Source organism: Lissotriton helveticus, chromosome 6 (genome assembly GCF_964261635.1).
Source record: "Lissotriton helveticus chromosome 6, aLisHel1.1, whole genome shotgun sequence".
In the NCBI taxonomy this organism is placed as follows: Eukaryota; Metazoa; Chordata; class Amphibia; order Caudata; family Salamandridae; genus Lissotriton; species Lissotriton helveticus.
In genome coordinates, this window is record NC_136067.1 from 1152104181 (window position 1) to 1152128505 (window position 24325).

At 45.9% G+C, this 24325-nt stretch overlaps 1 protein-coding gene across 2 annotated transcripts in view; it reads right to left on the minus strand.

The window, feature by feature from the left end:
* LYST (lysosomal trafficking regulator) overlaps positions 1–24325 on the minus strand; it is a 3192287-nt gene that overhangs the window by 1230935 nt on the left and 1937027 nt on the right. For both annotated transcript variants that reach the window (XM_078648813.1, XM_078648812.1), the window contains one exon: positions 3923–4111. In XM_078648813.1, the coding sequence (XP_078504939.1) occupies positions 3923–4111 (189 nt within the window). The remainder of the gene's footprint in view (positions 1–3922; positions 4112–24325) is intronic.

Consider the following 24325-nt stretch of genomic DNA (forward strand, 5'->3'; position numbering starts at 1 on the left):
GGGCTCTGGAACCTTTGATGTCCTCTATTTCTCCGCTTTCATTTCCACCTGGCGTGCCCTTAAGGATACTTTGTGCTGTCTGCCTTATGGGCGGGTTCAGCAGGATGTATGGGTATTTTGGGGCGAGTATGTTTATCCAAGTTAATCCCCCAATCCGCGAAAGAGTTTTTCTCTCCCCACACTACTCCTCTCACGATCAGACTCCTCCATGCTGTTCTTGAGACTTCCCCTGTGGAGTTTAAGAGTTGAGGGTCAAATTTCACCCACATCAAATCCTCCGAGGTAATATGCTTAAAAGCAGGGATATACCAAAACAATCCGATAGTACCTAGGTATAAAAACTATTTCGGGGTATTGGGGGGTAACTGCGCTTCCATCCACCTCCCGGCAAACCTGTTTGGCAGGTTCTAAGGGCACAGAATTAATTAGCAGGAGTTCACAGTGTTCCCTCACTAACTCTGCTGTGTTGCAATTGTGCAGTTGTCCACAGTTCTCCCTCCATTGCAAGTGGCTGAATGCTGGGTTACTACATGAAATCACCGCTGGCGGAGCGAGATTCCATCTCCCAGACATTGTTTCCTCACTGTCCTGCCTTCGGGGTTCCAGGGACATCGCTCCCGTGGAGGGACCCTTAGTTGCAGTCCTGGGATGGATCTGGGCCTTGTGATGGATCTGGGCCCTTACATTCCGCCTGTATACGTTTGTCCTTAAAACTTCTAGGTTTGTCTTAATGCTGACCCAGGCTGTAAAACTGGCAAATCCCAATGGCATGGGAGCCGTTTCTGTGGGCAGGTCGGCCTGTGTGGTTGCCCGTTGGTGCTTGACAGGCTGCCCAATCCCAAGACTTTGGATAGAGTCTGACGAGACTTCGCTTTGCTTCCTTGCCCACATATTGGATACAAATTGATGGAGTTGCACAAGGATTGCTCTTTTTAGTAGATGTTGCTTCCTTGTTTGCTTTTCAAATTTCTTATTTGCTCTCCTTGAGAGACGTGCAGTGGCAGGGATGATAGCTAGTTCTGAGATTTGAAGGGTCCGGTCTTGGCCTCCCATGGCAAGGGAGTAGCTGGACGTCAAAGGCCTTCCCTGCTCGGCCTTCCCTGCTTGTGGATTATTAGCTGCACCTAACTCTATGCAGACCGGATTGGACTAGGTTACTGGTCACTCGACTTCCCCAAAACACACACACCATAACCACCTCTAGGGAGTTATCAAGGGCCCCCTGATCCACCGTCATTAATCTTATAAGCTCCACTGGAACATAGCTTTTTTCCTGGGGTGATGCCACTATTCTTACAGTACTGGCCCTGGTGGCCTCCATCAATGCACCCAAGACTTCTGGAAGGGAACCTAGCTTGCTGATCATGAGAAAAAATGGGCAAGGTTCATCCTTTTCAAGAGTACTTGATTTAATGTCCAGTCTGGTTGATTTGTAGCCTAGGTCTACCAGATGTGTTGCAAGTGACTGAAGCAAGTCAATCTGTAGTACCATTTTACTAGATTGCCAGATAAGAGCCCTAGCTATTGCATCTTGCAAGGCACTTCTGTCAGCCAGAGTTGGGATCATTGGAGAGACCAAATCTGAGTCTGAAATGTTGTTAATCATCCTCAATCCCAAAGTCACGGTTTGACTGAGGGTGTTCTCTATTTGGGCCTCAATAGAGGCAAAAAAAACAATCCGATAGGTTGCCCACCTCCTGGTATATGATGTTCTCTTGTCTGGCCATTGATAAAATGATAATTGGTGAGATTTTTGCTATAAAGAGTTTAACACTTGTGAGCAGTGATGAGACGAAGGGCTCCCAGGATCGTTGGTGCAAAGAACTTGTGCTACTACCATGATTTGTTTAGCTATGGATTCTATGAGTTGGTCGCTGGCTCCATTATTCATATTGTTAGATGCCGGGGGCGTACTGCTGCCTTCTTGCTCCCTTTTGGGACTGATGGCAGTGGAGATGACTGAAGCACCCGGCAGCAATTGTCGGTGGCATAACTTAACCTCCGTGGGCTCTTCAGTTGTTAGCTTTAGACATGATTGCGAATGTCGAATTTTAAAGCCAACTGTTGGTGACAGTTTATGGCTCAAATTGTGTAGAGTGGTTGATGGAGAGAGGGAAGACCCTGTGCCAATCAATAAAAAGAATTGTGTAGAGCGCGCTACTCACCCGTGAGGGTCTCAAGGCGCTGGGGGGGGGAGGGGTGTTGCTACTGCTCGAATAGCCAGGTCTTGAGAAGCCTCCTGAAGGTTAGTAGGTCCTGGGTCTGTCATAGGATGAAGGGGAGGGTGTTCCAGGTCTTGGCAGCGAGGTGGGAGAACGATCTCCAATGAGGTCTAAGGCCGGGGCTACAGCATCTAAGGTAAGTTCTGAGGGCTCACTAGTGTCCCAACAATAGCTCCTCAACCCTTTGTTGGAGCAGGTAACCAGCCCTGCTGTTCCAATAGAAGACTTGCCCGGTCCTCACTCCCCTCTTGTGGCAAATTCTCCATTGCGAGCCCTGCTACTTTCCTGTTGGACTGGAGTAATTTCTGACTCCTTATTCCAAGGTGAGCGAATACTAGTATCTGTCTTGGAGGGAGTTTTAGCCAATCCGGGAACCCCTTCGCTATGGCTGGCGAAGTAGAGTCACTTCCAATAAGCACCGCCTCTCCTCTCGCTGTACACCAGGAACTCGGCCCTGGTCTGCCAATAGGAGGGGCATAAGCACGCTGCAATTGCTGTTTCTATCAAATTTACGAGTTAGGCGGGCTTCAATGTTGCTGTACTTTGACCTATTCTGTTTCACAAGTAGTGTGTGCTCCTGTGTACTCCTATGGTGCTTGGTATTCCTTGGTGCACAGATAAACCAAGCACTGAGTGTACACTGGACAGCAAAGGAGGCGTAGCAGGCTCGAGTGGGCTTGCGAGGGAGAGCTTGAACCGGCCACAAGCTGCACCCCGTCCTAGATGAGACCCGCTTCCGCGTACCGGCAACTCAAACTCCCTGCAGCTAGATCTAAACTAACTGCCTCATGCTCCCACACTCCCGATTGCCACCACTACCGCTTGCATCCTGCCACTTGACCCGCACCTCGCTGGCTTACTGACAGCTGCTGTTGACCCTTCAGGCGTGGCTATGGCATTCAGTAGGTGAGCCCCGTCCGACCCGACTGCTGGTTCCTTGCCCTGCCACGCCGGGAGTTTAAGCATCGAGCCAGCACCCTCAACAAACAGGGGCCCATGGCTATTCACACCAGCTGCTCTGGTGGGGTTTAGTCAGGTTTTAGGAGCAAGGCAGTCAAGATGCAGGCCCACAACAGGAGCCAAGCGAAGGCCATCCGGTACCAATGTGTCCACTCAGCGGGGTAGCGGCTCACGCTCCGGGAGCAGGGCTGCCCTTGACCAATATCTCATAACCTATGTTTTCTCATAACATATCACATACTTGTAAATTTGTGTGATGGGATAAGAATCTAATGGTGCCTGGTCCATAGGTGGAGGATACACAGTGTTAGATGGCTTTTGTGTGTGGTTTTGTTCCCTAGGACAGCTTAATGCAAGCTAAATCTTTCGCATGAATCATTGTGCTGTTTATGCAGCACTGCAATTTTTGAAGAAATAGATGTCTGGATTGTCCTTTGTGCAGTCTGAAAGCTTGTAAACGATTCCTTTAAGATTCTGTTTTTAACTGTTTTCTTGAAAATGCAAAAAATACCTTATTGGATAGAGTCCTCAAATCCCAGTAGATGTGAAAAAATAGATGATCTGCTTTCTGCTCATTAGAAGCAACTAAAACCATGCAGAAATTGTAGACCAAGTTTTGACAGGTAATTTAGATGAGGAATAGTGCCAATATCATACTTGTCCGTTAAGGTGTTTCATAACACTTGAATATGGCCTGTATTTGTATTTCAATATATGCACAGTCCACAGACGTAACTTACCTTTCATGTGTTAGTTGATGAACAAGTTCTTGCCAATGTCTGCTGGAACTTAAATCTACTTTATACATCCCTCTGATGTGCTGAATCACCTTTTTCCGTTCTAGTCCTTGTGACAAGCACACTGCCTGGGTAATCTCTCCAGCTATTTTGGAAATCTCCTTTGTCTTTGCATCAAGACTCTGAAAAAGACTATGAAAGAATATTTACAACTAAAAAGATTAGAATTAAGACAATGAAATATATGTATAATTATTTGTCTTAAAGTAACAATAATAAGCGTGCCAGTGGCACTTATGGTGGTATCAGAATAAAATATTTCAAACCAACACTGCATCTATTGACTTATTTAAACCTAAGTACAGATGTCATCTCTTTGAAATGAACTAGAAAAACACCAAACAGCCATAAAAATAAAAGGAGCTGGAAAGAAAACACACCCAAAAAATAGAAACATATAGCCAGACAACTAAGAGGAGAAGTGTGGCTCACTGGTTAGAGGAGGCAGACCTGGAAGCAGAGGTCAGCCCGGGACCTGGGTTCAATTCCCAGCTCGGCGGGGTCTTGAGTCCTAAAATGTCCATGGACTCGGCAATTCTCGCTCCGGTGCCTACTCAATTCACTGGTTCACACTCTGCGACTCTGGGCAATAGCTTGCTTAATCTCCACAACGGCCCCTCGCGGCAGGATGCCTGGCTTTCACCTTGCGGATACCCTGCCGGGGTTATCTCACAGGGAATACCAGGACGGGTTCCCTAAGCAAGCGCTTAGAAACCGCTCTGTGATTTGCGCTATATAAATTCCTGTACATTTACATTTACATTTAAGAGTGGATGAAACCTGTTGTTCACTCCATGGTCACCTGCAGTTCAAAAACAGCCACGTCCTCTCATATGAGGCGCGTTCAAAAGCATGGATCATCCATGATAAGATGCTTAGTTTCATTATGAGATCTGTGTATAATCAGTTTGCTTTCTAGATTGTGCTGGCTTATTTCTAGAACTTTCCACACAGCTCTTACATCTTGAAAAGATCTCATTGAAAAGGTATGATCAGCCTTATTTTCCCTATGCTGGATCGTACTTATATTGTTGTCCACATCATTACTTTCATTATAGAAACACATAGTTTTCATTTAGAGTCCTATCACCAGCAGAAAATGAGCCAGGAGAAGCCCTAAAACAAGTACAAACCAGCAAAACACATTTAGCACCAAGAAACAGTTTCAAGGAGATCGTACCAGCTCTAAAATACAACTAACACTTCATCAGCAAACAGTATGTCACCACCCTTAGACAGGAATGCTATCAGTGATAAACTCTATTAACCCTGTCCCCTCAACATCATGCACCTTTTGTTAGTTCACAGCTGATACTGACTAGTATATTAGTGGAATTGTCTCACTCATTAATGGCCCTAACCAATCAGGCAGTAACACTCAGTTCCAGAGCAGCCACCAACCATTTCTTCATGAATTGTGTCATGTCAAGTTGGATTTGAGTGTTGATACTGGTGTGTGGGGAAATGCAGTCTGTGACTCAGAAACAGCCTGAGAGCCCACACAAGATGACAAGTACAAGTGTAGTCCCTGTACCTAAGCGAGGAAGAGTGAGCAAATCAATGGGCCAGAAAGAAGATGATGGCATGTGTGGCAGCACATATGGTGAATCGCTACTGATGTACGATGATGATGAAGGTGGCAGCACTGGTGATGGTACACAGCATGCTCAATGAAAAAATAAGGAATGTGGCACCAAACAGAACTTTTAATTTAACAGCTGATTTGTTTCGCATGTATTTCCTTGCACTGTACTGGTGTCTGCTATGTTTCTTTGCTATGGGGGATTGTTGTTGTAGGAGCACTTGAAATTTCTTTTTGGATGGGGGGCATGTTGCTAGAGAAGGAGACATGGATAGACACTGCCTATGACCATAAGAGACCACTGAAGAGGAGAGAATACACTTATGGAACAGAAAACAGAGCAAGGCATGTGAGAAAGCAAGAGGGTATCATCAACTGACTGCCTTAGCATGTTGTTGACAATGACAACAGTAGCTCTGACAAGTATGGAAGCAAGAACAGAAGTTACCCTGGGCCTCACTCAGCTAGGCATGGTAGGTTACCAATAGAATATTTTATTGCAAACTTGTTTTATTTTACTCTGTGTGATTATGGGTAGTGCAGGCATGGCAGAAAGCTCTTAAAACATTTTTCAGATGAGAAGTATTTTAAACTTTATTTGAGACAAGGGGAGGCAAATCAATGCAAGAACCTGACTTTTTCTTTCCTACTCAATGTTATTTGTAGAGTACTACTTGAAAGTGTCCTCTGCTGCAGACTTCCAACACCTCAAATGCTACCTGTACATCGTCCAGACTTGGTTGTCAAGCGTCTACCTGAAGCTCAACCTAACCAAGACAGAAATATAAGTTACTTACCTGTAATCCTAGTTCTCTTCCAGGGATATACTCATCAAAGTCATAAGCACTGAATAGTCCTACCCATGTGCGGGGACCCCGGACTATTTACAAAATGATATGCTTAAAAATATATATAATGATGCATGTTTAACCAAATGTAAGGACCAGTCCAGTTTAAACATACATCGATATATATAAAACTATATGCAGCCCAAATCACCAAATTAGGCTAAAAATGCAATATTGCATTGTATTTTTTATTTAAAATAAAACATATATGTTATGTTATGTTATATTTTTGATTAAGCGCAAACAGCTGCCCCAGCAACGAGGCGTCCCGGCGCTAAGAACCACAAAACTACTGAGGATGCAAGGGGGAGGGAGGAAGGGAACCTAAGAAGAAGGGAACAGATGGGTTTTGATAGCCTTCCGGAAAGCGGACAGATTTTCCAAGGAACAAATGTTTAGTGGCAAGGAGTTCCAGAGTTTTGCTCCCAGAACTCTGAAGGAACGGCCACCAGTACGGCAGAGCTTAGTCCGAGGAATTGTCACAAGGTGCTGACCTAAGGAGCGCAAATTGCGTTGAGGGGCATAAGGTGCTAGGAGCGGGCGTAGGAGTTCTGGACATTCAGATTTAAGGATCTTAAACGCAATGGTGAGGGTTTTGAATTGAATACGAGATTCAATAGGTAGCCAATGTAGTCTCTGAATAGTAGCTCTGACGGAACACCTACGGGGGAGGCCCACCACGGCTCTCGCCGCTGAGTTCTGTACGGGTTGCAGTCGCGCTATCTCTGCTTTATTGGCGCCCAGAAATAGGACACTGGCATAGTCCAACCGGGAGAGGATGATGTATTGAACAATGAGCTGGCGAGTTTTGGAGTCAAAGAAACCGAGTATCGGGTTGATGCTCCTCAGCAGGCCCACACAAGTGGCTGCCACTTTTTTGGTGTGGGTCTGAAAACTAAGCGAGGAGTCCAGCCAGACGCCCAAGTTTTTCACCAAGGATTTCGGTGATGGAATGGGGCCCAGCAAAGAGGGCCACCAGTGTTCACTCCAATAGCTGGAGTTTTTACCAAGGAGCAGCACCTCCGTTTTTCCTGTGTTAAGCTGCAGGCAGTTGTCCGTCATCCACTGGGCTACTGCAGCCAGGCCATCCCTAAAATCTCGTGGCCGCGATGGAAGGGCCTTCAGTGAGAGTGATGACCAGCTGCGTGTCGTCTGCATACGACACCAGCGTTAGGTCCCACTCTTTGGCTACTGCCGCAAGTGGCTGCACATAAAGATTAAAGAGGGATGGACTGAGTGCAGAGCCCTGAGGAACTCCCTGGCCGATGGAGTGGGACCGGGAGATAAAAGGGGGGGCTGAAACTCGGAAGGATCTGTCCTTCAGAAATGAGCGGAACCAATCAAGGGCAAGACCGGTGATCCCTATTGTCTCGAGGCCTTTTAACAAGATGTTATGGGAGACCGTATTAAAGGCTGCGCTGAGATCTAGCAGAATCAGCGCAGCACTCTGACCGGCATCGAGTATATTCCGGAGGTGTTCAGTGGTGGACAGAAGGGCAGACTCAGTGCTATGTCCTGGCCTGAACCCATTCTGAGAAGGGTCCAGGATGTTGTTTTGAACCATATGGTGGGACAGCACATTATTTACATGGGCTTCTGCCAGTTTAGACACCCATGGAAGCAGCGAGATGGGTCTAAAATGTTCTAGCTTCGTGGGGTCTAGAGTGGGCTTTTTGATGATGGGGGAGACCCATGCTTGTTTCCAACCAATTGGGACTTGAGCCGAAGAAAAGGAGAGATTAAGTATCGCGGTCAGGGAAGGGATGAAGAATTCTAAAGATTCGAGAAATTGGGCCGGCCTCATGGGGTCTGTCGGAGAACCAGACTTAACCTTCCTGCAAAGTTTGGCTAGGTCATCGTGAGAAATTTCAGGTATGAGTGTCAACATAGTGCCATTGATGATTAAGTTAGAGGGGTTAGGTAGGTCGGGAAAGTGCTGAGGGAAAGCACTATACATTTTTTCCACTTTTTCTATAAAGAAAACAGCGAGATCCTCGCACTGCTGTGTGGAGGTAATGCAGGGAGCTGAGTTACTACTGTTCTGTAGTTCTTGCACCAATTTAAAGATGGTTTTGGTAGGATTTGTGCTGGAAATAATTTCTTTCGCGTAGAAGGACGCGCGCGCTGCGTGAATGGCTTTGTGGTAGAGTTTTAATTTGGACAGGTAGAAAACTTTATTCCTGTCTTTGTACTCCCTTCTCCAGCTACGCTCAGCTTTTTTGCATTCTTTCCGCATGGATTTCAGAGTTTCGTTATACCATGGGTTGGAGGGGGAACTGCGTCCTTTAGTCCATTTAACTGGTATAAGGGTGTCAAGTCCTCTTATAATCCAGTCATGGAAAGCCGCATATAACATATTAATGTCCTTGTTTGCTTTATGGTGGAATTCTCCTAGGGTGGAGTGGAGATCACTAGTTAAAAGTTTGTGCCATGGTCTTTTAAGGCGTCGAGTTGACACTCCTTTGTTGGGCGATTCTCTTACCATCATAGTGATTCTGATGAGAAAGTGATCTGTCCAGCCCATGGGTTTGGGTGGGTCAGCCCTGGCCTCCAGGATGTTGGTGAAGACGGGATCTAGTAAATGTCCAGCGGAATGTGTGGTGGTATGAATTAGAGGATTTAATTGTAAGGCTGTAAAGTCCGCCAGGAGATTTTTGATGGTAGGGGCTAGAATGGAATCGAAGTGGAGATTGAGTTCTCCCAGTATTGTAAAGTCAGCCGAAGTCACAACCAAGGCGTTTGCCACCTCTAGAAGTGCCTCGATAAACTTGGAGGGGGATCCTGGGGGTCGATAGATGTAGAGCCCTGACAGGACATAGTGGGGACCCGTGGTGATCTTGAAACGAGCGCTTTCACAGCCGCAGATGTCTTCCTTTATAAAGGAGCAAGTATATAGCTTTTTATAGATGACTGCTATGCCACCACCGCTGGAATCTCTATTGAGAGTCTTCATTAAGAAGCCTTCTGGCAGCGTGAGGCTCGGGACACTGGTCAGATCATCACGGAGCCAGGTTTCACATAGAAATAGAATGTCAGAGTTCTCGTCAGTTAAGAGGGTATTAACTTCAAGGTGGTGTTTTACGAGCGACCTAACATTCAGCTGGAGGACCGTGAGGGAAGTATATTTTGGTGCAATTACTCTGTGCCCAGATAGGCAGGGACTGGGTGAAACAAAGTTACATGACTTACATTGTAGGCATGTCTGTCCAAGGCAGCCTGATAGCTTGTCACAGCTCTGGGCCGGATTCAGGGCGAGGAGACGGTCCCTATCATAATGATGGAAGTTCCGTAGAGTTTGGCCAGGGGAACAGGCGAGAGGCGATGTCTTGGCGAGGACGGGCGCAGACGGGCTTGCCTTAGGCGTGCCTTCGGCGCGCAAACGGCGCGCCCGCTGCGCTCGTCCGCTGCGCTTCTGAAAGATGCACATGATTTATAGGGAGAGGGAGGGCTCTAGGAGGGGCGTAGCCTTGAAGGGGCGTGGCCTCGGTGCACGCCGGTAATGGCGGCAGCAAGTGTTTGTATTTGCGAAGTCCGCGACAGCGTTAAAATCCGCTGCGCGGGTTGTCAGGATGTGGGCTTCTGCCCCAGATGTCAGCAGAAAGTAAGGTGAGTTAAAATTACAATTGCACACAAATAAGTGACTCTCAAATGTTTTAAAATGATAAACAAATAGTGCTCCCGGCTTCCGCCTCAGGAGAAAAGGTTCTGGTCAGACGCTAGCACTCAGCGCCTTTTAAAGCTTGGGTGGGGGGCGTGGCCTCGAAGGGGCGTGGCCTCGGTGCACGCCGGTAATGGCGGCAGCAAGTGTTTGTATTTGCGAAGTCCGCGACAGCGTTAAAATCCGCTGCGCGGGTTGTCAGGATGTGGGCTTCTGCCCCAGATGTCAGCAGAAAGTAAGGTGAGTTAAAATTACAATTGCACACAAATAAGTGACTCTAAAATGTTTTAAAAGGATAAACAAATAGCGCTCCCGGCTTCCGCCTCAGGAGAAAAGGTTCTGGTCAGACGCTAGCCTTCAGCGCCTTTTAAAGCTTGGGCGGGGGTGTGGCCTCGAAGGGGCGAGGCCTCGGTGCACGCCGGTAATGGCGGCAGCAAGTGTTTGTATTTGCGAAGTCCGCGACAGCGTTAAAATCCGCTGCGCGAGTTGTCAGGATGTGGGCTTCTGCCCCAGATGTCAGCAGAAAGTAAGGTGAGTTAAAATTACAATTGCACACAAATAAGTGACTCTCAAATGTTTTAAAAGGATAAACAAATAGCGCTCCCGGCTTCCGCCTCAGGAGAAAAGGTTCTGGTCAGACGCTGGCACTCAGCGCCTTTTAAAGCTTGGGCGGGGGGCGTGGCCTCGAAGGGGCGTGGCCTCGGTGCACGCCGGTAATGGCGGCAGCAAGTGTTTGTATTTGCGAAGTCCGCGACAGCGTTAAAATCCGCTGCGCGGGTTGTCAGGATGTGGGCTTCTGCCCCAGATGTCAGCAGAAAGTAAGGTGAGTTCAAATTACAATTGCACACAAATAAGTGACTCAAATGTTTTAAAAGGATAAACAAATAGCGCTCCCGGCTTCCGCCTCAGGAGAAAAGGTTCTGGTCAGACGCTAGCACTCAGCGCCTTTTAAAGCTTGGGCGGGGGGCGTGGCCTCGAAGAGGCGTGGCCTCGGTGCACGCCGGTAATGGCGGCAGCAAGTGTTTGTATTTGCGAAGTCCGCGACAGCGTTAAAGTCCGCTGCGCGGGTTGTCAGGATGTGGGCTTCTGCCCCAGATGTCAGCAGAAAGTAAGGTGAGTTAAAATTACAATTGCACACAAATAAGTGACTCTCAAATGTTTTAAAAGGATAAACAAATAGCGCTCCCGGCTTCCGCCTCAGGAGGGTACATTTCCATGAAATTGAGAAATGTACCCTTAGCTTGTTTGAACATAGCCTTTATTTTCAAGGGGAAAAGGCAAGGTAATAGCAGGCAGATTAGTCCAGAAGGATGCATAAAGAGCACTCCTAAAAAACTGCGTCTGTGCCTTTAAGACCTCCATGAGCTCCAGACTCCCATCATGCCCCACAGCTGACAGTTAGGTGAGGTCTTTTTAAAGGCATATTACATAGTATAGTGGTCATCAAGAAAAGAGTGCTGGTATAGCAAGGCATTTGTCCGGGGAGGTGGGAGGGTTGCTTTTGACCTTGATGAGTATACCCCAGTAAGAGAACTAGGATTACAGGTAAGTAACTTATCCTTCTCTTCCAGGACATACTCACCAATAATTATAAGCAATTAATAGAGTAGCAAGCCCATCCCCAAGAATCCTGCAGACGAATACCAATATAACGAACACACTCTGAACAACATTTGGATTTGGAAAAAATGTGGGCAGTGTAATAGATTAATTGATTTGAAAATTTGAGATCACCTTAGGCAGGAAACTTGGGTGTGTTCTCAGGACAACTCTGCTAGCATGGACAACGAGATAAGGCTCTGCAGAACATAGGGCCTGAATCTGGCTCAGTCTGCAGGCAGAGGTGATCACCACCACGAAGGCTGTCTGCCAAGTCAGGTGCTGCACAGAGGCTTTGTGAATGGGTTCAAAGGGTGGCCCCATTAATTTTAAGAGGACTACTTTAAGTTCCCAGGGAGTGAAAGGTGATCTAATTGGTGGGTAGACCTTTTTTTAGCCCTTCAAGGAAGTCCTTAACAACTGGCATCTGAAAGAAAGAAGTCTGAGTTGGTGACTTTCTATATGCTGTAATAGCTGTCAGGTGTACTTTGATAGAAGTAAACTGTAAACCTAATTTAGCCAAGTACAAAAGGTATGAGAGAACACCTGTTCCTGGCCAAGAATGGGATTATGTCTGTTGGCTGTACACCACAGATAGAAACGCTTCCATTTAAAATCGTTTCATTTCCTCGTAGAAGGCCTTCTCGTTTCCTTCAAAATTTGCATACAGTCTGGCGAGAGGCCTAGATGACCATATTGGAGGAAATCAAGCGCCATGCTGTCAATTTCAGTGATGGAAAATTGGAATGAAAAACCTTCCCTCCGAACTTGGTTACCAGTTCCGGATGGCATGGCAATCTCCTGATGCCACACAGCGCAGATCTAGCGCAGATCTCAAATTCAGCGCAGATCCCAAACACCAGCATGTCTGAAAATTCTTTTATTTACGTGCCCCTGGACAGTGCATGTATTTGAAGCGAACGGTAGAGAATAGAAACTGAAAACATTCAGCACAACTTCTCACTCTCACCTGGCATTGAATGCTGCTCACTACTGTCATGGTCCTTTGCTCGGAGGTCATTTTTGCTGAGCCAGGGTCACTCATGTAAAGTGCTCCAATACCATCCGTCAAGATAGCGCTAAATAAATCTGCAGGTAAAAAAACGTGATGCAGGTTTTGAGCGTGAATCCCTTATTTCCACTTCTCCCTCGCCATCCTCCAAAACATGCCCAGGGTTCTTCTGAGACACTACAGCATGCTTCTTAGGAGCTGTATGATCCGGGGTGCCATTTCATGCCTGGTGTGATGCCATATTCAGTGCACACGTTTAAGCTGTACCAGAAAATATGTCATTCTCATAGCACTATACGCTTTGAATGGCGGGTTGCGTTGAGTGTTGCTTGTGTGGTGATAATTATTGGGCGGTAAATGGGCAATGGGAGCATCCAACAACTGCCAGTGTGTTGCACGTAGAGATGGTGTTTTTCCTTGTTTGCATGCCAGTCACGCAGAGGGCCTACACAAAGTCTTTCCATGGCTGCTGGGCTGTCTTTAGCCCGGTGTGGAAAGTGCCCAAGCAGGGCACCTGCCACGCAGGAGAATGAGCTACTATGAGAATCAAAACTTTTGAAAATCTGTGAGACATAGGGGAGGCTGCAATTCTTTCAAGTTTTGGAAGGGTGAATTTCGAAAACCCAGGGAAGTAATAGAAAAGATGAAACACTTCAGATAGGTGGCTTAGGGACTTGGTATTTCCATTAGCCTAAAATAATTCTAGGCACTGTTGAGAACATAACAGAAAAGTCAGCAATTTCCAAGTTATATGATGATGGAGAGAGTGCCTGGATGCAGGGTCTGGTGAGTCAGTGAAGTAAAGAATTAATTGCATCGATCTGTATTTGGCCTCATAGTCATAAGGACGAAACTTTGCAAGGCCATGCAGGCTTTCATCCTCTAGGTCGACAATATGAGTATTCTTGAGTTATAAACACAGGACTGAGCGTGTGTTTCACAAAAACACATTATGAACAGGAAGCAAGCATGCAAAACAGGAACCGAGGCAAGACAAGTTGGTCCTCATGGATGATAGCATGGGCATGGTGACCATGGGTGCAGCCGGTGCAATGTACCTGAGCGCAGAGGTGGGGAGCCCCAGTCTGGCTTTCACCAAGTGATGATATTTCAGAGGGCGCCTGTGCCCAGGATGAGCAGCCCTGGTCTCATCAGTGGCCCCTAATGCTGCAGCTCAGTTTAGAAACCTACACAACACTAGCGAAAAAGTGTTGGAAGGCCTTGCTGAGCTCACCTCTGCTGAGGCACCTCAAGCCTGCTTCTAGCTCTCCCCCGACGGCCACAGCACAATAAACCAACACAGGTATTCTGATAATTCCAGAGCATCAGCGCATCCCCAGGTCTCTGCCTGTGCTACTCTCCCCTGAGCCGTAGTTCTCACTGGCTGGGCAGTGGCCCTTCACTCACACCTCTGCTGTGCCACCTCTGCCCTGAACTCAGGCCTTTAACTGACACTTTTATCTTTTAGCAGGAGTATCAATTGTGATGCCACAAAACATCTTTTGATGGCATAAAACCTTAACACAGTTAATAAATTGCTATTGTGTGTCTTGGACAGCACAGTTTTGCTTTGGTGAGACGGGCCAAGGAATGATACAGCCCTGTCACCCCTCAACTTTACATAATGACTTACTGTATAAGTAATAAAGCAGAGGTGTACTCTTTTCTTGTGCTCCCTCTGTATCTGCTTTTCTTTCTCCTCTTCACACCTCACTCGTCCCTTCCCTCCATTCTTCCTTCACTATCTGCCATTTATCCATGTTTCCTCTTAATCGCCACCTTTTCACCTACCTCTCTTTGCCTTTCACTTTCCTTTCACATATTCCCTGCTGTCTGCCTTTCTTCCCTTGGCTTTCTCCTCTTTCCACTTTTCAGTCTCATTGCGTTCAAATTCAGTCTTGCACTCTCAATCTCTGCATCTGAATGCTATCCCCCTTCGCCAGAACTGGGGCGGGGGGGGGGACATAGTATTCCAAAGCGTTTGACACCTTACACGACATGTTTTGTAAAAGTCAAACCAAAGTTAGCATTAACTGCGAGGATTATAATGCACTTAAGGGTATATTGTATGGCTATATCATAGAACAGCTATAAGGAGATGGTTCCAAAAGCTGCAGAGGGGCTCAGCTCATGCTAGGGCACCCGTTCACACAAAACCAAGCACTCTGCCTTCAGGATTGTCAAGGCCTGCCATAGGAGGGACTTATAGGTTAATATGTGTGAATATATATATATATATATATATATATATATATATATCATATCATTCTAGACATTTGGCCCATGGCTAAGGGTTAGAACTTCCCCTTCTATATTCCACGGTTATTTAATACATGTTCTCGCAGCCGCACTGCCATTACAGGGGGTGTCTGCAAAGTGGGCTTATACAATATGTCAGATAAGGGGTCACTAGCATTATTAGACCTTGTCTTCAGGTTGTACATCCACAGTACAGGTCTACGCCGAAAGGAGAGAATTATGAACAGGCCGGCAGTGTGTCTCTCTCAGAGTCTCTCTCTAGAAAAAAGTTTTTAAAGGCATATTGTCACTTGGATAAATGTATACATACCGCCTTATGTGATCACTTTTTCCTTTCCACATAACTACAGCTCTTCACTTGGCCTGAAGAAATTTATCCCCGACGTGAGCCCATGGGAGCGGGAACAAAAGCTCTAGCACGTAAGATTCCAAGGAGCAGATATTTTAAAAATATAAGTCCCTCACGAGTATTCTTTCTTCATACAGCGGTGGCTGTACCCCGCAAGGGTACAGCAACCACTCTTCTGAGTGGTTAGGAGCGTTCACTTCTTAGACTACTTTCTAAACGACTATGTAACCAGATAATATTCCTGATTATAAGTCTAACATCCACTTAATTAAGTGGTTTATGAAATTGCATGCAATTATTTTTTTTTTCTGTGCATGCCACTTGAATACGTAGCGATATTTGTTTAAAAAAAACGTTATCAACTAGGCACAGAGATCCGCACCATAGACAATATAAATGCACTCTATGGTATGTAAAGGTGGAGAATGACACAGCAACTATTCACAACACTTTAGGCATTTTATTACGAGCTCCTTAAAATGTATCTAACTACTTGTTTACTGAGTTGCTGTTTGTCTATCCCTTTCCCTTAATTATCTTCACAGGGTTTGTTGGACGCTGGGAAAATCCAGAACGGTCCAGAAAATAACCGTGAGTTTTGTAACATCAATTTTCACACACCCCTAGGTCAGGATACACCTTAGCGCGTGTATACCGCCAGGGGTGCACTCTGGTCCTGAAGAAAGCTCGGCTGGCCTTAGCCATTAATGAGCAGAAACATGTTGACCATTTTACAAGGACACTAATGGTTCAGACTTACAACCATCTGATGTCCGCAACACCATTTTTATTGAGGGCAGTCTAGTCTCTTAATAAAGTTTTTTCGAGACACTGGCTGTTTTCTTTTAACTTTACACAATCACTTCTTTTTTTTTTTGCAATTCTCAAAATCACAAGAAACCAGCTCCGCTGTAACATCAGGCGTTGAAGCACACCGGGCAGACATTCGGTCTACCCGGTGGGAACCACATGATGAAGCATGTCATCGACCAGGTCGATGAGTGAGGGTTCTTTTTACTAACTTGGTTGAGTTTTCCCCTCACTAACCTTTCTCCGCCTTTTCTTTCTGTTATAATTTAGTGTACTAGACCTTGAGAACAATCACTACGGCGAGAAAATTAACAGCACACCTTTTTGATCACTCTTTTGTTGTTTAATCGTACTTTACTGGGGTATAAGAGTGTTCCTTTATCCTCACTCTCTTGTTGTTTAAGCGTGAGTTGCAGCGTGCAGCTGCGGGAGTCTCTTTGTAGAGTTTGTGTGTCTTAGTGTTGTTGCTACACCTCACCGTTAGTATGGAGAATCTAGGTCTCTCGTAAACGAGGGAAGAAGTAGATGCCCTTTTATCAGACCTATCACTCTTTGCGGACCTATCAATGGCCCAAACAATTTCCCAAACCACAGAATGGGACAAACTTTCCGAACAAAAAAGAAGCCGCATACGACCTATTCTACATGGTACAATGATAAAAGAATACCTTATAAATAACACCGTACCGAAGGGCCTCCTAGTGTCAAATGCGCCCAGAATTTTCTTGGATGATGTAACATTCAGAAAAGAATGGGCCCAAATAGCATGGCATTGCACCCATGATTGGGGAGTGCTCATCATGAAGACAGCACTCCGCCTTTCGGAGGCTCTTTTGGTTGAAATACAACTTACTGAGACCCATTTTCGTACCACTCTAACTGGGTATAAAAAGAAATTGGAAGAATTAAGCAAAGAGGTGAATGAATATAAGAAGAACCTCGCCCAATCTAAGGCCCAACAATTACAAAAAGACCTCAGAAAATGGTCCTTTGAAAAAACATACCCCTACTCAAGTGCAGAGTACACACCTCCTAAAAGAATCAATAATGATACTGACACCTCAGGAGACGATGGCTCCACAACAAGTGGCTCTAGCTCAGGCAGTAATGGAAGAAAAATGCACAACAGGGGTAGGGGCAGGAAAACACAACACCAACAAACATGGAATCCATTTAACCAGATGGGGGGCGGGAATTTTCACCCCAATTTCCAACAACCACCTTTTCCACCAATGATGGGCTGGAACCCACATCAAGTCCCCTTTACCCAATACCAACAGAACATGTATCCCCAGCCTTTTTTAGGACATGGCAGGAGGAGCAGGGGACAAAGGAGATGGGGCAACCAAGTCCACTGGCAACAACCAGAAGAAGTAGGAGACAATACGCGGAGCAAAACACAGGAGCAACAGTCAGGCCCCAGCAACCTAAAAGCCTGATCACTAACCTTTCCACCACAATCCTGAGTGTAGAAGAAACGTCACTTTTAGAAAAAGGCCTGGGCTTCCTCCCTACAGCAAAACTGGATCGCTTTAAACTTCACTGCGAGCTAGCAGATTTCTTTCGTAAACTTAAACTAAAAGGTTTTTTTGAAAACCAGAATACAGACACTTCTCAGACCTTGAAAAGTGACACAGGGTTTAGACCAAAATCTTCATTCACCCCTCCTCCTCACATGATTCCTCCTGAACTGATAGTGTTCGAACAGGCTGTCTTTAATGAGGTGGAAAACATTCCTGAACCCAGTATCTATCAAACCCTGAAAGCTCAGGAGTTTCAAGCTCTGGAAAAATTGAAAAACAATCCCAATATCGTAATAAAGGCTGCAGACAAGGGAGGAGGCCTAGTCATACAGAATGCAGTTGATTATGATACTGAGTGTAGACGTCTGTTGAGCAACTCAACCAACTATGTACGACTTCAAGAGGACCCTTCGCAAGCGTTACTAAGTGAGATCACTGAATTAGTAACCAATGCAGAAGAAGCGGATGAAATCACCAGACAGGAAGCTGCTTTTTTATTGACATCTGAGAACAAGATCCCCTACTTCTACACTTGCCTAAGACGCATAAAAACAAACATCCGCCTCAAGGACGACCAATTGTTTCGGGCATAGGTTCTCTTTTGGAACCACTATCCAAATATTGTGATTTTTTTTCTAAAACCACTAATACAAGGCACTAGTACGTATATAAAAGATACTAAGAGCCTTTTGGCAGTGCTCCAGGATATCCAGATGCCAGAGACCATTGCTTTCTGGTATCCTTAGATATCGAAAGCCTCTACACCTGCATTCCCCAGGACGAGACCATCAGATTGATAGAAGAGAAGCTGAACCAGGCGGAATGGTAATACCATACACCCAAGGAACTTGTGGTCAATTGTGCGACTCTAGCACTTAAGCGCAATTTCTTCAAATATCAAGACAACATCTACCTAAATGCCACCGGCACCTCGATGGGCAGTACTTTTGCCCCGAGTATCGCTGGCCTGTATGTCTTTGATTTTGAATGTAGGAATATCCTGGCGCCCACGAACCCCTTTTCAGACAACATTGCGTTCTGGCAGAGGTACATTGACGATGTCCTCATGATCTGGAAAGGACCTGAGGACTCACTGTTGTCATTTTTTCAATGGGTTAACACTCGCGACCCCCATCTTAAATTCACCCATGTGTACGACAAGGAAGAGATGGTCTTTTTGGATGTCATTATAAGAAGAGAAGGGAACCAGCTCAAGACTAAGACCTACCAGAAACCCACTGCGAAAAACAACCTCCTGCATTTTACAAGTTTTCACCCGCGCCCACTCAGAGAATATCTCCCGTTTGGGCAATATTTACGATTGAAACGTAACTGCAGTGATCTCTTGGATTTCAAGATCCAAGCACAAGAGTTGACGGGGAAACTCCAGGAAAGAGGTTATCCAAGAAAGATCCTAGAAAAAAGCAGGAAAAGAGCTAGGAATCAAAACCGAGACGCCTTACTGGAAGAGGTACCCCAGGAGACAACAGAGAACATACCACTGACCTGTGTGACTACCTTTAATCCTATCTCTAACCAGGTCAGTTGTGCCATTAATAAGCACTGGAGGATTCTCACCAGCAACAATCATGAGTGGACAAAACCTTTATTCTCTTACAAACGGGCACGTAGTTTGAAGGATTCCCTAGTGCGCACATGCCCCAGCAATTTCAAAACTCAGAGTGATCAGACAGTCCTGAATGCGTGGGGGCTCCTACCAGTCATTGGTCATTTTCCGTGCGGGGGATGCAGTGTATGCCACCTGACTACGGCAACGAAATCTCGGCAACTCGAACAAGGAAAAACATGGACCCAACGAAAACATACTAATTGTAATTCCCAAAATGTGGTGTACCTAATCACTTGTCCTTGCGGCTCGAAGTATGTGGGCATCACCACAAGAAAAGTCAAACAGCGGATCGGAGAACATCGCAGCAATATCCGCTGTCAGAGGAACACAACTAAACTTACAGCCCACTACATTGAGATGAAGCATACCCCGGATGAAGTACACTGGACGGTCATAGAACAGCTTGAAAACTTTGAAGGCATACAAGATCGCCTTTTTGAAAAAGAACAACGGTGGATTTACCGTCTGGGGACACACCAGGAAGGATTAAATGATAATATACCGTGGGGCACAGCACTAAAAAGATAAGATATTTAGGGCCATGACTATTTCCATTAGTCTCACCCCCCCTGGCTTCCTATACCACTTCCACACTTATCTGCCACATCCTACTTTGGTAGGATTCATTATGACTGATAGCCCTCAGATATTCATCATGTAAGATAAGAACGGTTTGTCCAATTATAAACCTAGTCTGGGACGACTGATATTGAACCCCCCAAATAGACAATGAGTACTGGGTTTCACCTTGATGTCTACACAGAGTCATCACCCTTTTGAAACAATCTATACCTGTGTCCATAAGATTTGTGGCACTGAATATGGATCACTGCATGCATTAGCATATGTTAGGTTACATCATTTGTCTGCATTTCACCTAAAAGTAGGATCTATTCTGGGCTTTGTATCTAGATTTTTTAATCTATCCATTATTTTGCCTGCAATCAGAGTCCTGTAAACCTGTTCAGACAACTAAGGTTAATAAAGCTTTGTTGTACCCTTTAAAGACAATTCCCCTTTAAGATACGCGCGCTAGAGATCTTCATGACGCGCGTGTCACATGATCACGCTTGAGCATCATTACTTCCGTGTATTCCTGTAACCGGCAACATTCGGGCCACGGATGCAGCCGGATTTAGGTGGGCGTGAGGAGAGGTGCCGAGTTGCTCGTAAGTTTAGCGGAGCCTGCCGTTCTTGCCGAGCCGTTTATTTATTATGCAGCTTAAATATTGATTCTGTTCTTAGAGGCTTATTTCGATTGGGTTTATCGGCACCTCACGAAGGATTTCCTTTCACCTCATGCAGTTGCCAGGAGCAACGGCTTCCTATTATAATTACTTCAGCTTCTCCTATCAGAAGCCCCTTGTCATCCTGAGCACTCTACCAACGCTCCGTGTAGGTCAAGTCACTTTGATTTAGGGGCCGTTTGTACCCTGCCATTAACCTAGTGACTGGCAATAGCTGCACACCCACAATGACACATGAGAGTAGATGTTTTGTTGTCTCTAACCGATGGCCGTCAATTTAAGTGGAAAATCTCGTGAATGTAGAATTCGGAATCATTGTGCATGACTCTACCTTAAGTATGCCCAGATTTACCTGTGTTCCATCTTGGGTCGCGTTAACCACCGCGACTTTTTTTTGGCACAGTTTGATTAAACATTCTAGACATTTGGCCCATGGCTAAGGGTTAGAACTTCCCCTATTATATTCCACGGTTATTTAATACATGTTCTCGCAGCCGCACTGCCATTACAGGGGGTGTCTGCAAAGTGGGCTTATACAACATGTCAGATAAGGGGTCACTAGCATTATTAGACCTTGTCTTCAGGTTGTACTTCCACAGTACAGGTCTACGCCAAAAGGAGAGAATTATGAACAGGCCGGCAGTGTGTCTCTCTCAGAGTCTCTCTCTAGAAAAAAGTTTTTAAAGGCATATTGTCACTTGGATAAACTTATACATACTGCCTTATGTGATCACTTTTTCCTTTCCACATAACTACAGCTCTTCACTTGGGGTGAAGAAATGTATCCCCGCCGTGAGCGAATGGGAGCGGGAACAAAAGCACTAGCACGTAAGATTCCAAGGAGCAGATATTTTAAAATATAAGTCCCTCACGAGTATTCTTTCTCCATACAGCGGTGGCTGTACCCCGCAAGGGTACAGCAAGCACTCTTCTGAGTGGCTAGGAGCGTTCACTTCTTAGACCACTTTCTAAACGACTAGGTAACCAGATAACATTCCTGATTATAAGTCTAACATCCACTTAATTAAGTGGTTTATGAAATTGCATGTAACATTTTTTTTTTTTTCTGTGCATGCCACTTGAATACGTAGCTATATTTGTTTAAAAAAACGTTATCAACTAGGCACAGAGATCCGCACCATGGACAATATAAATGCACTCTATGGTATGTAAAGGTGGAGAATGACACGGCAACTATTCACAACACTTTAGGCATTTTATTACGAGCTCCTTAAAATGTATCTAACTACTTGTTTACTGAGTTGCTGTTTGTCTATCCCTTTCCCTTAATTATCTTCACAGGGTTTGTTGGACGCTGGGAAAATCCAGAACGGTCCAGAAAATAACCGTGAGTTTTGTAACATCAATTTTCACACACCCCTAGGTCAGGATACACCTTAGCACGTGTATACCGCCAGGGGTGCACTCTGGTCCTGAAGAAAGCTCGGCTGACCTTAGCCATTATTGAGCAGAAACATGTCCACTATTTTACAAGGACACTAATGGTTCAGACTTACAACCATCTGGTGTCCGCAACACCATTTTTATTGAGGGCAGTTTAGTCTCTGTATAAAGTTTTTTCGAGACACTGGTTGTTTTCTTTTAACTTTACACAATCACTTCTTTTTTTGCACTTCTCAAAATCACAAGAAACCAGCTCCGCTGTAACATCAGGCGTTGAAGCACACTGGGCAGACATTCGGTCTACCCGGTGGGAACCCCATGATGAAGCATGTCATCAACCAGGTTGATGAGTGAGGGTTCTTTTTACTAACTTGGTTGAGTTTTCCCCTCACTAACCTTTCTCCGCCTTTTCTTTCTGTTATAATTTAGTGTACTTTGGAAGGCTAACCAGGGGTGGCATAATACATGCTTCAGCCCCTGGTAGGCCTCTGGTGCACCTATGGTGCACCTATGCCCTGGGTACCTAAGGTACCATATACAGGGACTCACAAAGGTGATCCAGTAGCCAATCTGGTATGTACCTAAAGCACATGGAATCCATTTTTATAGAGAAAGCAAATAGACTAGGGCCCTGAATAGCAGGATCCCAGTCCAACTAAGTCGAAAACCAGCAGAACACCAGGCAAAAAGTGGGGGTAAACATATAGTCAGATTCCACCTTCCTACACAACCCCTCTGCCGACCAAACGAAAGGAGATAAGGCTAACCTTGCCCAGGTGTGCCTATATTGACTAAGTGGCCATATAAGGAAGTACCTGCACTAGCATGGTTACCGCCTGTCTTATGATCCACTAAGCAGTCCCTCACCCTTAGGGTATCAGAGGGTCTCCACCATAGGGAATCACTACCTGTGGGGTGTTTTGGCAAAGTAAAAGGCTGGTGCTGGGATTGCGTATTGAAGTGAGGCCCCCCCTAAGGGTGGGCTCAGCTTCCTCAAATCACTGTCCACCATAAATGTCTTTCTTTCCATGACTGAGTTGCACTGTTTTCTCAGGGTCAACCTCTGGCTGCCTACAGCTGGAAGTTGGGTCCCTTTGGCTGGAACACTGGAGGGGCAGGGCAGGTTTGGGACCACTGGGTCCCAGGTTTGCCTTGGCCCAACAGAGTCCATTTGGGGAGGTCCCTACACAAGGGGAAGGGGGATCTCTCAGAGGGTTGAGGAATTTTCCCCTGTCTAGGGCTACTAGACTGGGCACCCCTAATCTGCTGATTGGGGGTGTGACAAGTTGGCCTGGTATATGATGTTCACTATTCTAGTGAGCACCTTGCACCAGTCCAAACAACCCTTATGGTGATGGTTGTAAAGTCAACCTTATAGACCAGCTATCCTAGTGGTAGCATGGACAAAGCAGTCTTAGGCTAAAACTTCAGAGAGCATGTGAAGCAAGCTGTTTTACCAATATAACCCCTTGAATACCAGATGAAAGGACACCACACAAGGTATATATATAAAATATATATGTATTTATTACTAACACAACCCCTCTGCACTCTTTATGAGGTCAGAGTTCGAGATACAGCACAAGTTACTCAATAAGCATACTATAAGTTGCACAAATACAATTCTGCCCTAGGGGCCTCACGAACCATATACTAAGTAAGTGGTATAAGGACCACTTCAGAAAAGGTGGGTAGGCCTAGGAAATCGCTGGGGCTACACTGAACAACCAAGGGATTGGAAGTAGGAGGCCCACAGGATGCGTGTGCTGTGTCTAAACACACATGCGGGTTACCATAGAGAATCAATGGGAACGTAAAAGTCACAAAGTAGTTGATTTCGGACACTTCCGGGTGGACTACGGGAAAACCCAGTTAAACTAGGACACTTGGATAGTTGTTACCCACAGGAGCACCGGAGTACTCGAGTTACCTCACCCAGGGAAGCCGGGTGCATAGGTGTTCTTTCGTGTCGGGTTTCGTCGATCAATCCTATGGAGAGCTGCCAAAAGATGCTGCAGGCGACCAGGAGGAAGATGTCCAATGGATCCAAGGGTGGATCGGAGTAGTTAATAACCTGAAAGCAGAGGGGACAGAGTCTGGGTCACTAGCCAGTGACCGGTAAGGAACCAGGAAGAAACCAGGCGATGTCGAGATGCAATCAGGTGAGGACGTGAAGCTTGTCTCTGCAGCCACGTGGACCAGGAGGCGTCGACGACTACCAGGAGCTGGATACGGACTGTCCCGCGAAGGATCTCGCTGTTGGCGGTGTCGGAATCTGGATTGGACCCAACAAGCCTTGGCAAAGACAACCCACGCAGAAAGGGAAGATCGGCTTCTGTTCAGACCAGCAAGGTCTGGGGAGCTTCCCCTTTACAGGAAAGCAGGAGCAAGCCTAGAGCAACTAGGCAAGCGGTGTTGATTCAAA